This window comes from Heterocephalus glaber, unplaced genomic scaffold (assembly GCF_053883595.1).
Source record: "Heterocephalus glaber isolate CG9 unplaced genomic scaffold, H.glaber_assembly_v1.0 deba00001600, whole genome shotgun sequence".
Taxonomy (NCBI): Eukaryota; Metazoa; Chordata; class Mammalia; order Rodentia; family Bathyergidae; genus Heterocephalus; species Heterocephalus glaber.
Window position 1 is genome coordinate 11,014,225 of NW_028258372.1, and position 15,055 is coordinate 11,029,279.

At 35.1% G+C, this 15,055-nt stretch overlaps 2 protein-coding genes across 5 annotated transcripts in view; both read left to right on the top strand.

Moving 5' to 3' along the window:
• Nucleotides 1-11,216, top strand: part of Suco (SUN domain containing ossification factor) — a 74,257-nt gene extending 63,041 nt beyond the window's left edge. For 3 of the 4 annotated variants that reach the window (XM_013075389.3, XM_013075390.3, XM_021265411.2), the window contains 5 exons: nt 394-498; nt 2,045-2,199; nt 2,811-2,902; nt 8,150-8,205; nt 9,213-11,216. In XM_013075389.3, coding sequence (XP_012930843.1) covers nt 394-498; nt 2,045-2,199; nt 2,811-2,902; nt 8,150-8,205; nt 9,213-9,656 — 852 coding nt within the window. In that variant the 3' untranslated portion in view covers nt 9,657-11,216. Of the gene's footprint in view, nt 1-393; nt 499-2,044; nt 2,200-2,810; nt 2,903-3,172; nt 3,264-8,149; nt 8,206-9,212 lie in introns of those variants that run through there. The other variant, XR_001184029.3, reaches the window with a different exon arrangement.
• Nucleotides 11,217-11,403: 187 nt separating this feature from the next.
• Nucleotides 11,404-15,055, top strand: part of Faslg (Fas ligand) — a 63,574-nt gene continuing 59,922 nt past the window's right edge. The window contains exon 1 of the mRNA XM_087194327.1: nt 11,404-15,015. The gene's annotated coding sequence lies outside the window, so the exon portion shown is untranslated. The remainder of the gene's footprint in view (nt 15,016-15,055) is intronic.

The window sequence follows — 15,055 nt, forward strand, 5'->3', positions numbered from 1 at the left end:
GCTGCCTGCCTTGCAAGCGCAAGGACCCGAGTTCAATCCCTGGAACCCAAAAAAATAAAAATAAAAAATATAGATATGGAACCCCTATTAGTTTAAAAACTAATGTATATATTAACCTCTATGTAAACACAGTGTTCTGCATTGTAGCAGTGAGTGCTGAAACAAAAAGTTTTGAGGGGAAAGGTTGAATACAGTTCCAGATTCTTAAAGTTTTTAGTGTTTTTTTAATTTCTAACCAAAGCTTACAATATTATTCAAAAAGATCTTCTTATGAATACATTGTTTTGAAATAATTTAGTGACTGTTCCAGATTATTTATTCTACTTGAATTTGTAATGTAGTTAATGTACAGATGAAATACAGAGAAAAGCAATACCTAATATTTTATTACAGGACCAGAGGCAAACTGAAGCCATCCAGTTGCTACAGGCACAACTGACCAACATGACACAGCTTGTTTCAAACTTATCAACAACAGTAGCAGAATTAAAACAGGAGGTAATCATTACTGCTGCTCTTGTAAGACAGTGCATGTGGGAGTGTTGTCATAAAGGCAGGCTTATAGACATGAACATGATGACCTAAAATTTTAACCAAACAAAACTCATCTTTAGAGAACTTTTTTGGAAAAAATTGGTGTTTTAAAGTTTTGGAAATAATATTATAACCTTTTGTATAACATGGCTTTTATAATTTAGATCTTACTTATAGTACAGGCATAAGACTGTTCTGTAGGCCTTTTACACAAATTAGTAGTAGCAAACAGGCTTTATTTTCAGTTCCAAAGAGCTTGTAAAGTTCTTCAATAAAGCAAAACGTTCATTGATTTAACAAGTATTTATTGAATAACCAGTCTGTGTAAGGCATGAACTATATGGTCTTAGGTTGGAACACACAACACTGACTTTGCAGGATTTTCATTCTAGTGAGGGGTAGCATACGTATAGCAAATATGTGTTTAGACGATAATGTTTCCTCATGATTAGTATGAAGGGAAAGCATTGTTGATGTGTAGTGTAGAATTAGTACTGAGGGATACTGCTTTATCTAGGGAGGGTCTTATACCCTGTAGCATTCAAGAAATATAGGAGCTGTACATTGCTTGGTAGTGGAACAAACCTGTTACTAGCAGATATAGGGCAAGGGGCCCAAGGTCGAAATAATGTGATACTTTTGAGGGCAGAAAGCAAGCTGGGGTGGCTAGAGCAGAGTGAGTGAGAAAAGTGAGGCTGAAAAATGCCTTCAGGATATTGGCAGGGGCCTGCCTGGTCATGTACAGTTTTGTGGCCAGTTTAGTTTGAATTTTATTCTAATCATTATGTGTTGCTGGGAGGTATTAAGTAAGGAGATGATGTGAATTACCTCACTAATGCTTAACCTGTTGGGAAAGCCCACTTGTTGCCCTGTGGAGAATTGCCTGCTGGGGACAAGCAAGAGTAGAAGCAGGGAGGAAAGCAATTAGGAGGTAATTGCAGTAACTTGGGTGAGGTGGGTGATGTTGGGTAGGACTAGAGCGTTAGAAGTAGAGACTAGTGCATGTTTCTTGAGTTTAGGGTGTGTTAAAGAGGTAGCAAAACAAGCTGTGCTGAAATATTAGATATGTAGGTAAGAATTAAGGATGGTTTCCAGGTCTTTGGCTCAAATAACTAGATGATTAGTGGTTCAGTTTTGTGTGACAGGAAAGACTACATGAGAGCACTTTTTTCTCCCGAAGTGAAAAGAAGTGCAAATGAAAAGACAAACCAACTGTGACAAAAACAAAAGATTGGTGAACATAGATGAAAAGCATAAATATGTCCATTGTACTGTTCTGAAAACGCTTCCACAGTTTTGAAATTTTTTTTTTAAAGAGGGTAAGGAGAAAGCACAAAAAGCCCCACATTGTATTAAGGGTTAATTTTCAAAGAACATGCCCTGCATTTTGTGGTTTTCAAGCACATTAAAAATGTTTGAAATGATTTTGTTCTTTGAAGTTTAGATTCACTGTATTTTTCCTAAGATGATTTATTATTATAATAATTATCTAACCCTCTTCTTATCTCAGGTTTCAGATCGACAAAGCTATCTTGTCATAGCTTTAGTTCTCTGTGTTGTCTTGGGACTGATGCTTTGTATGCAACGTTGTCGCAACACTTCTCAATTTGATGGAGATTATATTTCAAAACTTCGCAAAAGTAATCAATATCTAAGCCCTAAAAGGTACTAGCATTCTATTTCAGTTTCTTTTTTTCACCATGCTTTTTAATATTTTTGAGAAATGTTGAGCAAATAAAAAATAAAAAGACAGTGAAGTAATTCCTTGCCCCCCATGATTATCTTGAAACTTTTTGGTAAAAAACATCATTAGGAAAGTGAAATGTTCCTATACCTAGATGGCTCTATAGCCTTACAATAGAGAACACCACTGATAGTAAGTACTTAAAAACCTTGAAATTAGTTGAGAAAGGCACTCAAATGTAGAATTCAGAGGAAGAGAAAAGGTATTTTAATATAATACCTTTTAGATGAGAATTTTTTGGATGTATTAACAGTAATAGTTATAAAATTGCTTAATAAAATAAATTTTCATTCATTTAACAAGTATTAATTGAGCAACCAGTGTCTGTAAGGTGTAAGCTGTGCCGTCCGAGGCTGAGGCACAGAACAGTGAATAGCCCCTCGCCTCACAGGCCTTACATTCTGGGGAGGGATAGTTAATTTGGACTTAGTCTCTTGTGCTACGTACAGTTCTCAGTATTCTCCGTGAAACCTTAGCTACAGAGTACTTGTGTACTCACTGTGCACAGTATTAATTTTTCTTAATGTGTTAGGTGTTTCTCTTCCTACGATGATATGAACTTGAAAAGAAGAACTTCATTCCCACTCATCAGATCTAAGTCTCTACAGTTAACTGACAAAGAAGGTAACTTTTTGTGCTTATGCAATATGTATATATAAACATTACTTCTGGCATAAATGTAATGTCACTGTTGTGTTCATGATCATCTGCAACAAAAAAATGAATACAAGAACTGATGTGTTTGTGCTGTGTCACAGCCTCTTCATTGTTTTCACATTTATTTCTCTTTGTTCCTTTAAAAGCCCAAAGGGTAGGGAGGGGGGCTTAGTTTATTTAATTAGCAGATGGTAGTTTTATTTGCACATGCTCCTGTTTAGAAGTATTTCTTTTTAGAAAGGGATGTTTGAGAAAGTTCAACAGATATGGAAAACCTGAATGTGCTCCCATAGCATCCTGTGCTTATCTGCCTCCTCTTCCTGTACAGGTAGGATCCCTTTTGTGTCAAGTTTAGGACCATGAGGTACTTTCTAGATGAAAATCTGATCTTTCTCTTTTTTATAGTCCCAGTGTATAATTGAGTTCCGTTGTCTAACATTGAAATGTATTCACATTTAAATGAATGGGTGTGTGTCGAGTGGCAGTTTTCCTATTTCAGTATTTTTGTAAATAGTGCTTATTAAGAAACTTAGAAGTCTATTTTCATATTGCTATTAAAATAACCAATTAATTATACATTTCAATTCGGAATGCTCTTTTAATAATCATTGGCTGTTCTTTTCTTTTGGATCTTAGTAACTGAGCAGCATGTTTCAGTTAATTAAATCATTCAAGTAATCATTTCTCTAGTGTTTTGTTATCATAAAGCTTTCCAGACATGACTCTTCACGTAGTATTTAAGTGAAATTTTTAGTTGAAGTATTATATACAGTACAAGAAAGTGTAGTGATCATATGTAAAGCTTAATGAATTTTCAGACACAGCATGTCTATTCAGATTAAGAAGCAGAATATTATCAGCGCCTCAAAAACTTCTTTGTGCTCTTTCAATCACTACCATGTCCTGATGCGGAGACCATTATTTTGACTTAACTTCTGTGAGATTCACCATGCAGTTGATAGTTTGTTTATATTTTTGTCCACACTGAACCTTCAACAATTCATCCATTATAGTTTAGGTCTCTGTATACCTAAAATGGTTCTCTCAGAGGTTTCCACTCTGGTTAATTATGTTTATACCTACCTGTGGGTCTCCAGTTTTTGGTTAATGGTTAACTGTCAGCCTTGTGACTTCCTCTCTGATAGATCTAAGAAGAGGTATTAGCTTTTCAGATTGCTCAGCCTTTTATTTATTAGGACAGAGTGGCAACATTCAGATTTCTTAAGTGGTAAACTAGAAACTAGAAGTCCCAATTTTTTTTTCCTGTTACTGAGAATTGAGCCCCTTTGAGACAGGATCTTTCTAAGTTCCCCAGTCAGTGTTCAAACTCCTGCCTCATCCTCCCAGAATGTTGGGATTCTAGGCACACCCTAAATTTTTATGTGATTTTTATATATAGCAATATTGTTTTATTGGAATAGTTCATTTGTAGGTCAGTTTAGATTTTCTGTGAATGGTATAGGCTTATCTTCTGAAAATAAAGACAATTTTGTTTTCTCCTAAAAATCCTCATAGGTTTTTCATTTTCTGGGGGTATTGGCTTTCTTAACTATGATGGGATCATTTTCATCAGTGTTAAGTGGAAATGATTAATAAATACCTTTGCTTTTTCCAAAAAGGAAAGCACTTACTACTTACTGTTATATTTGTCATGGATGTTTTGTAGATACCTTTTATCTGAGGACATTCCTCTCTCTTCCCAGTTGGCTAGTAGTTCCTCTTCCCCGTGAATCATTTCATTTTGCCAAATAACATTTTTTAGCAACCTTAAAAAATGATCATTTTTTACGATCTGAAAATGACATTACATTGATCACATTATTTCCTAAAGTTTGAGGTCTTTATCTCAGTCTGTATTTGACTTGCATTGTTAAATATCAGTTGGTCATAATATGTATTGTTGACTTTTTGTATATATTGTTAATTTTGCATTTATTCATGAGTAATAAAATGATTAATGTAATTTTTTTATTTCTCATGGTAGGGTTTGGTATGTAAGGCTTAAAAAGTTAGATAGGTTATGCTGCCCCCCCCCCAAAGGAGTTTAAGATCACCTTTTGAATCAGTAAAATTATTCCAGACATGTCTAGCAGTTTGGAGTACAGGTTATAGGAAAAGAGTTTTGTGGTCACTTTGAATTAAAAACTCCAGGAATCTACATTTATTCTGAATGTTAAAATGTATTAACACAAAGATATTCCTATATTATCTTTTGCCTGTTAACTGTTGTTTTTGCTCTCCTTCCTTGCTTTCATTAGATGTTTTGGGGGGTTTATTTTTGAGACAGGATCTCACTATGTAGTTCAGGTGGCCTTGAACTGACTACGTAGCCCAGGCTGGCCTCAAACTCATGGCAATACTCCTGTCTCTGCCCCCTCCCCCACCTCCCCAGGATTACAGGAGAAGTGTACCACCATGCCTGGCTCATTAGACTTTTTGTTTCAACAAACTAAGATACACTGTTAGTATAAATGAAACAAATTAGCGTATATATTGAAATGTTGTTTTAAACTACGGAATATGTAATATGGGGAACTATTTGAACTCCCTACTTCCTGTTTATCTTCTCTTCTGTTTTGCTCTTTATTTATTTGTGTGTGTGTATGTGTGTGTGTGTGTGTGTGTGTGTGTGTGTGTGTGTGTGGTACCTCCGTGCACTAATTTAACTCTTTCCACAATTCTGGCCCCAAACTGACTTAGACGAGAACCAAATCAAATTTCCCCATGAGGTCAACATTGAACCTAACCATTGAATTTGATTTGGTTCTTGTCCAGTTTGGTTTGCGACTAGAACCATGAAAAGAATTGGTTTATGTCTTGTACTGAGTAACTACTTTGAACATAATGATACACAGTGTAATAACTATTATTATTCTTAGTATTTGGTTATGAAAAGTTGTTTATTTTTATAAAAATACAAAAAAATTTAAAAATGACTATTGAGGAAGTGTACATATTTCCCTTTACTACCATCAAGTTGGAAGTTGTACAGTTTTCTTTTTTGGTTACCCTATCAAATTATCAATACCTGTAGCTGCTTCTCAACAAAGGTCTTTAAACTGTTTATCCTCAACTTGATTTATGTCATTCTTTTTTGTATTTTAATTCTTCTTTTGCTTAATTTTAACTCAAGTATTATTGCTACATTTTATACTTAATGTTCATTTAATTTGTACACATTTTACTAGTTATTTATGGTTAAATCCTTTTTTCTAAGACCTTTCATTTGTTATAACTTTTGCTAAATGTCTGGAATAGTCTCCCTTCTTTTCTTTAATACTATTTGAGATTTAGGCTGGGTGATTCACTGGATTTTATTTTTTTAAATCAGTACTTGAAAATTCTAACCTATTATTTTTTTCCCTCAAATATTATCTCTAGCCAATCCGTTTTTAGATTCTCAACTTTAATTATAAATGTGTATACTCTGTATACTCTGGCCTTGGAAGCTTTCCATCTTTTTGCCTTTTTATGCTATAATGTGGATGATTTTATTTTCTGATCTCTTCCAGGTCACACCGTTTTCAGCTCTGTATAGTCTGTTATTAAGTTAATCCATTGGATTTTTTAATTTCAGTTATTACATATTCCCTTTCTAGGAGTTCTTTTTGTATTGCATAATAAAAAAATGGATCTTTTTTTCTTTTATGGTTTCTGACGATATTTTCAAGCACCTTTTTTATTTAAATGTAGTAAGCATAATTGTTTTAACAGTTTGTATTTTTTAATATTTAAGATAATTCTGACATCTTAAATCTTTATGAGTCTGTTCACGTCTTTGTAAGTTCTTACTCAAGGTGTGTTGCATCCTTTTTTATGCCTGTGTACTGTTCTGCTTTGAAAAGTACTTGGAGGGATAAATTTAAGGGCTAGAGTGTAGATCCCTCTTTCAAAGGGAATTTGTGTTTGCTTTGCATACATACAACACTCTGTGGTCATGCCTTGAAGTTTGTTGGACCACCAGTTGTTGGGTATTGGAACTGCAAATTCATTCTTTACCTCAGGATATAGTCCTTTGGATTCCTAGTTTATGTGCAGAGAGAGAATACATTTTAGGACTACTACTTTGAGCAGGTCCAAGGATCTGCTTTCTATTTCAGGCTTCTCTGATACCGTCCAAGCCAAAGTTCATATGTTCTTGCATTGACAAGTGTACTCAGGACAAAAATGACTTGTGTTCCATCTAGCTGTCTGGGTTTATTATGGTTTTAATGTTTTCTAGTTTTTTCCAACATGTTTAGTTGCTTTCAGTGAAGAGGTTTATCTAAATAACAGTAAGCATGCCTAGAAGTAGACATGATTTTTTAAAAAAGGCTTGGGATTAGCGATCTGCTGGTGATCAGTAGAAATAACTATTTAGAAGAATACTTCAGTGTTTTCATCAATGGCTTTGAACAGAATCTCTGGACATATGTGAGAATTATAATAGGTTTAATCATGTCATTAATAAATTTCTGATTTGTGAAAGTTTCTAGTGAATTTATTATTTATAAACTTAGTTCTGTATCTGTCAAACTTTAAATTGTTTTCTTTTATTGAAGAAGACTTAAGTCTCATTGCCTCATACGAACATGTGTGTGTGTGTGTGTGTGTGTGTGTGTGTGTGTGTGTGTGTGTGTGTGTTTAGGGACTTTAAGCTAAAACTTACAGGTCTAATTTACTTAACATGCCAGAGTGTTTATTCATTATTGCTCAGTCACATACTGCATGTTCAAACTGTTTTTAGATTTTGGAGGTTTTAATCTTAAAAATAAGCAATTAGAAATTCTTGAATATTTTTTGTGTGTGTGCCTATTCCTCTAACTGGCTTTTCTACATGGTCACAACTGTTTGCTGTGCATTTTTAATCTACCTTTGTGACACAATGGATAATGTAGTCTTTTAGGAAAATACTCAAATGGTCTGTAGGTGGGGGTGGTCTCAGAAGGATCCTTCTTGTGCTAGTTGGTAACCAACTGTTAATTTAAAATGTAACAAAGAAATATAATAAATTGAAGGTGACCAACCTTCACATGACTGATTAGCTCCAAATTAAGAATGGTACTGTCTCCTTCCTTGCCTCTTTTGGTTTACTAATATGAAATACATAAATTCATAGCCTAGTATAAAGATAACTTTATTGCTTTTATTAATAAAATGATCACTGAGAGATGATATGTATTTAATTATAGTGTAATCCAATTTTCATTTCACATCTTCTTTTTTTTCTTGTAGTAGACCCAAATGATTTGTACATCGTAGAACCTCTCAAGTTTTCTCCAGAAAAAAAGGTAGTATCTTCTTTGTTGGTATGTTAAATGATAATATATGATGACATAGATTGAAAGGTATAATATGACCTTTACTTACCATTTATTTTCAGTGGTGATAGTGATACAGTGATAGTGTAAATAAATGTTTACAAGGGTCAACAGAGTATGACCTGTAGACCACTGTGGCCTATTTTGTATGAGGAGGGAGCTAAGAAGCATTTCCTCATTTTCAAAGGATTAAAAAATAGAACAAAGAATATGCAAGAAAGATAGTAAGAGACCTGCAAAGCATAAAATGTTATTATCCAGCCCTTTAAAGAAAATGCTTACAGATCTTTAAGTAATAGTCATTGTTTACTGAGAATCTGGTGTGTGTCATCGACTGTGCATGCACTGATCCTGTAATCCTCACAGCCTCGAGATGGTAATATACCCACCTTTTAAATTAGAAAAGTGCTTGAAATGACCCACTAAATAGGTGGCAAAATTCAGAATGCTCTTAGAATCTTTTGCTGCAAAATCTGCTTTTCCATTTTGCCTCTCAAATTATACTCATTTGGATTAGTGGCAGTTGTCTAGGTTTAAAAAAAAACTAGGGCTTTAGAGCCAAATAGCTTAAGATTCAGTGCCAGCTTGTCCATTTACTACTTTGTAACTTGGGCAAGGAACTGGTCTTCTGAACCTTAGTTTTCTCATTTGATAATCAAGGATCAACCTTTCAGGGTTAATAGGGTGTATATGAAAGTAGCCAATATAATATCTGACACATAGTAGGTAGATATAAAGATTTGAGTTATCCACAGTTGGCAGGTAAGCAATTAAAACTTTTGATTCAGTAGTATTTACACAACGGGAGGTGATGATATACCATTTATAGTACGTGTGTGTGTGTGTGTGTGTGTGTTTATAATGTTTTACTTTTCACCAGGTGGTGGCACTTTCCTCCTGCATTCACTCAGTTCTCTTGGGTATTTAATAAGGTAGCTTCTGGAGGTCTAATTCCTGTCCTTTTATTTGTGTTACAGAAGAAACGCTGCAAATACAAAACTGAAAAAATTGAGACCATAAAGCCTGCAGATCCATTGCACCCTATAGCCAATGGAGACATAAAAGGAAGAAAGCCTTTCACAAACCAGAGAGATTTTTCTAACATGGGAGAAGTTTATCACTCTTCTTATAAGGGCCCTCCATCTGAGGGAAGCTCAGAAACTTCATCACAGTCAGAAGAGTCCTATTTTTGTGGCATTTCAGCTTGCACAAGTCTGTGCAATGGACAGTCCCAAAAGACAAAGACTGAGAAGAGGGCTTTAAAACGAAGGCGGTCTAAAGTCCAAGACCAAGGAAAATTGTTAAAAACTCTAATACAAACTAAGTCGGGATCATTGCCGAGTCTGCATGACATAATCAAAGGAAACAAAGAGATCACCGTGGGAACATTTGGTGTTACAGCAGTCTCGGGACACATCTAATATTAATTGAACTTTTCATACTGGGGACTTTTTTTTGGTGTTCTTTGAAGAACAGTCTGTGGTATTTGAAAGGATTGGGGGAGGGAAAAAATATAGGAAGAAGTACTCAGAAATAATGGTTTATGCCTTTTTAAAAAGTAGATGGGATTGTGTCAATCTTGGTTAATGCGCTACACTTTTACAAGGCTGATCACTTCCTATGATGGTAGACCTTTTATAAAGATTTTTTTTCACAGATTAATTACTGGGACAAAAGTAATTTGGAAGCCCAGTTCTTTGGGTGGGATAGGAATGAAAGCCTAACCCTCTTCCTTTAGCTTTGATCCTATTTCTTGCACCTTCCCCATATTTATGTGCCTTTTGTCTATTTATAATGCCACTGGAAGAGGAGGGAGAACTTTTTCTGTCATTTCATTTCTTTTATAACTTTGTTAGGTTTTTGAAGCTGCAAACACTACAAGGTTTTAAGGCAGTCTCTGCCAGAGGCTCAGCAGTGTGAGTCAGACAATGTAAAGACCCTAAAGACTTGCAGACCAGGTCTCTGTTTAGCAAACTCACTGGAAGTAAGCACTTGCTGGACCATTTCAGCGTGTTCTTTTAGGTAAAAGGTGATGCTCTGAATGTTATTTTCATTTAATTTATTTGGACAGGATTACTTTTTAGTTACTAACTGCGTTAGAAAAAAACTTAAGATTTTTTTCTTGCACATGACTGGTGTTTGTAAACAAATTTTTTATAAATTCACCTTTAAACACAACCAGTTGTGAAGGTTTCTTTAGCTTTGTTACGTTGTAAACATTATAGAGTAAACACTAATCCTCCAAACTTTCACATCACTGTTTTCTAGTACCAATATAAAAGTTTGAAGGCTTGGCAACTGAGCCAGGTCTCATGGTGTAATCACTGCCTATATACAATTGCACAGAGCCAGCTAGTGAGTTTGTCAAGCCTTGTCTGATCGGTCAAGTCTAAAGGGATTGTCATTCCTTGGTGTTTGCTTTGTATTGGCTACAGTGTGCAGAGATACGTATGTGTGGTGTCAATGTGTTTGTCTTTGTCTTATTTTTCCTTTAAAAAATATTGGCAATGACTGTATCTGGACACAATGATTTCTTAGTGTGTGATTGTACAGTAATGAGTGAAAGTGCAACATGTTTCTTTTCAAAAGGGAGAGAATTGACCGTTCTGTGTGGTGAGATTTAAGTTATAACTTATTGAGCACTTTTAGTAATAACTTTTTTTCTAATACCTTCCTTAGGGTGTTTATATGTAATGTGACTTATTTAAAGCTCTTTTTGTTTGTTTAAGTTGCTGCTTTAGCTTAACAGTATGTTTTAGGAGAGTAAAGTTTTTTTCTGGTCTGCACAGTTAGCCATTCAGAGCAAGAGGGCCTGATTGTACAGAAGCCCCTTGAAAAAAGGTCCAGATGAGAACAAAGTAGAGTGGGAGTCGCACCATCTATGTGTTGTGAAGAGAAGACTTTCAGTATGTAACTACAGAGCTGTAGTGCCATTAGAAACTGTGAATTTCCAAATAAATCTGAACTCTTGTCTTTATTAATTACTGGCTCTTCCATCCTTTGAAAGAAAATGCACACATTTTTACTAATTTCTAAGCATAGACTTTTTTTTGCCACTTCTAAAGTTAAATACAACAGCATCTCTTTAAATATTAATCACATTCCAGTCAATTACAAACTAATGTATCTTCACATAAGCATGTTTTTCTCTATACTATCATAGTATCATTTTTAAAGCACCAAAATGACAGTTTTGAGTCTTTATTTAGCAGAAGACATGCATGTGCTTTTCTATTAAGTGCCATCTTTAAAATAAGTAATTTTTAACTTTTCCATATCAAGTAGCTTAATAACATTTTGCAATTTGAGTTTTATTTTTCTTCTGTCAGATTGTAACTACATAAAAGGGGAAAAAATAACATGTAAGGAAAATTCTTGCCAATAGATCCATGTCTGGTTAAGAAGGAAACCACATAAGTCAAACATCCCTAAATGGATACCCAGAATGCTCCAAAATCCAAAAACTTTTAGTATTGCTCAATTTTTGGATCCTTTTGGAGGATTTGGAGCATTTTGGTTTTCACATGGGATGCCTATCCAGCAGATAGGCAGATATTCCAGAATCTGAGACACACCTGGTCCCAAGCAATTTGATAAGGGATACTCAACTAGTATGTATACCTAAATGAAGTTTTGGTGTTTCTTGATGACCAGTCTCATTTTATTTCTTCTTCTAATGTCAATTTCTTCATTCATTAAAATGGTGTGAAATAAATTTACCAGACTGAAGAAATAGTAAGGGCAAGGACGCAAAATTAAAGTTATTTTAATTGGATTTTAAACAAATACGTGTAGAGGGTGTACAAAATTTGAAGAATAAATGATTTTAGGAGGCTTGTTTGATAAAACAGCAGGTCTTTGTTCCACACTGTTACTCGTATCACCCAACATCACTTACCTTTCCCCACCAAGGAATTCTTGCTCCTTAGCAACCATTTTCAACTCTATGCCTCCCTTGACTATGCTTATCCTATGATGTTTATTGATTTTCCAGTTTTAGATACATGCCCACTTTGAATATATGAACTCATTGGAACAGACATGAAATACGTTAAACTTGTGTTTGTTAACCTAGTTGAATAAATCTATTAAAAATTATAGTATGTTAAGTAATATAACTTAGAAATACTACTTTTTAACTCTATACTTCATAGAATAAACATTCACCTACTTTTCTCCAGCTTCATTATTTGAAACATTTCAAATTCATAGAAGAGTTGAACGCATTGTCCCAGAATCATCAGTTAACACTTTTAACTTTTTGTTCATATTGGCATGTGTTTTTATGTGTGTGTGTATATGGACATATGTATATATGACATACATTTGGGAAATGAACTACTTGAAAGCAATTTGAGATACGGCCCTTCAGCTTGAATACTTCAGCATGTGTTCTCCTAGAATTAAGGACATTTGTATGAGCTACATAACTGATACCAATATCACACCTAAGAAAATTAATAATTTTATAATATCTGATATATAGTATATGGTCAAGTTTCTGGTCAAATTGACCATTTAATATATGGTCAGATTTCTTCAGTTATCTCCTACATCCATACATTTTCTTTTTTCCTTTTATTTCTCTTTTTTTTTTTTCCTGAGGTCCAGCCAAGTGTCATTTGATTGAAATGTGTAGTTAGTATCTTTAAAAAACTGCACTGCTTTATGACTGCACATCTATCTCCCCTGTGCAAGGGCCATATGTATTTTATCTGAATCATTTATTTTTTCTGTATGAGCTACCAAAGTGAATGGTAAGAGCTTTTTTGAGAGAGGTATTGATGTTTTTACCCAACCTGCAAGTATTCATTTATATAACATTAAGATATTTTAAACTATCCTGCTAGGATACATATTTATGGCTTCTGCATTATTCTCCCCTTTATTTTTGTTTGTTTTTGGTACCAGGGATCGAACTCAGGTCCTTGGCTTGCAGGACAGGAGGCGGAACCACTGAGCTAAATCCCTGGCTCCTTAATTTATTATTTTTAAAATTAATCTTTAGAATATTTATTTACAACAATGTGCAGTTGTTGTAAAGGCTTCACTTGGAGTTGTGAAGTCAAATACTCTGAACCAAAGCTGTTTTAAGTTTTTAAAAGTAGGTCAAATCTTAAATCCCAAACGAATGCCTTCTAACACTTTTAAAGTCTTTATGAGCAAACTTTTTTATTTTTTTAAGTTAGCAAGATAAAAAGTTTTAGCCCTGGAATGGTTCAAAATAGCCAGATGCCCAGGAGGTGGTAGGCCAGTTTAATAGCAGATTCTCCTATTTGCCCTTTGCCTTTTAAAATGAATTTGACAATGGACAAATCACAAGTTCACTGAGCATCAGGTTTCTCATCTCAAAGGATTGTTCCAAGTATAAAGTATACTAAGAGGGATTGTATTCCTAGCATGTAGTACACGCAGTGTAAATTACTAATGTCTCATTTTCTCAGCGTTCTCATCCCTGATTTCCATGTATCTGTGAGCAGGGGTCAAGAAAGAAGATCTTCATGCTTGGTGTAAGGATGCATCATCTCCAGCCTCAATGTACACCATCGTGTGAAAGGTCAGCAGGAGTTTTGAGCCAATTTTCTGTGAACTTCCTCCTCTACTGGGAATTGAATCCAGGGCTTTTTTTTTTTTTTTTTTTGACAAGATTTCAATAAATTGTCTAGGCCAGGATAGGCTCAAACTTTCAGTCCTCCTGACTCAGCCTCCCAGGGTGCTGGGATTACAGCCGTGTGCCACCACACCCTGCTCTCAGCCTCTCACACACATTCTTTAGGTCACTCATTTCAGTACTATTTCAGCATTGATGATTTCAATGTCTATCTTGCTTTTTTATTTTTTGTTTGTTTTTCTTTTGGTACCAAGGATTGAACTCAGGACCTTGTGCTTGCAAGGCAGGCACAGTACCACTGAGCCAAATCCCTGGCCCTATCTTATGTGTTTTTTTCCTCTATCTTTTACCTTTTTTCTCCAATGGTCTTGTTTTCCAGACTATATTAGCTACCTAGTCCAATGAATAAATTATTATCAGTATGCATAATCCTTTCTTAATACCAATTTCAAGCATCCAACTCTGACCACCATCTCCCATGTTTTCCAGCTCATGTGTCTTCACCTCATACCCTAACTAATTCCTTTATCTTGCCCAGGTCTACAATCTGGTCTGCACTACTCCTTATTCTCTTGAAGTCCTCACTCTTCTCAGCAAGATTGAATTCCACAGTCTGTCTTTAAAATTCTTCCCTTTCTTATTTAACTTCCTTGTCTGTCTCCAGCCTTCACACACTTGCCCAGAAAAGCAATTCCCCGGTGAAATCCAGTTTTCTGCTGCTGCACACCTGTGTCCATAAAGCTAAGGCAGGCCAGGGAGAATCATGGTGACTGTTCTCATGTCAATTTATGACTATTGATCTCAAATATGCCCTTAAAACTGCTGACAGTCATACTACATTTTCTCAGTCCATTTATCAGTTGTCCTGCACTATTTCAGGCTTTCTCCCCAAAAGACATTTCCCTGTCCTTATATCAGCTTATGACCTTTCTTTCTTATGGAGAAAAGATAAAAGTTACCAAGACCTTCTCACAAGCTCCTCCTCCCATCATTTATTCCTTTCTGTCTCCTAGGACCCATCAACAGCTGTAGAATCTCTGCTGAGTCCTGGCTGCTCCTTTCAGGCAGCCTTCCTGGAGAGCACTGAATCCAGCTCCTGCCAGAAGGCTATAACATGGGGTCCATACTTTGTCTCCAGTAAAACTTGGAATGCTGCCCAATCCAAACAGGTTATCAAACTTTTTTTTCTTTATTAATTTTATTGGTACA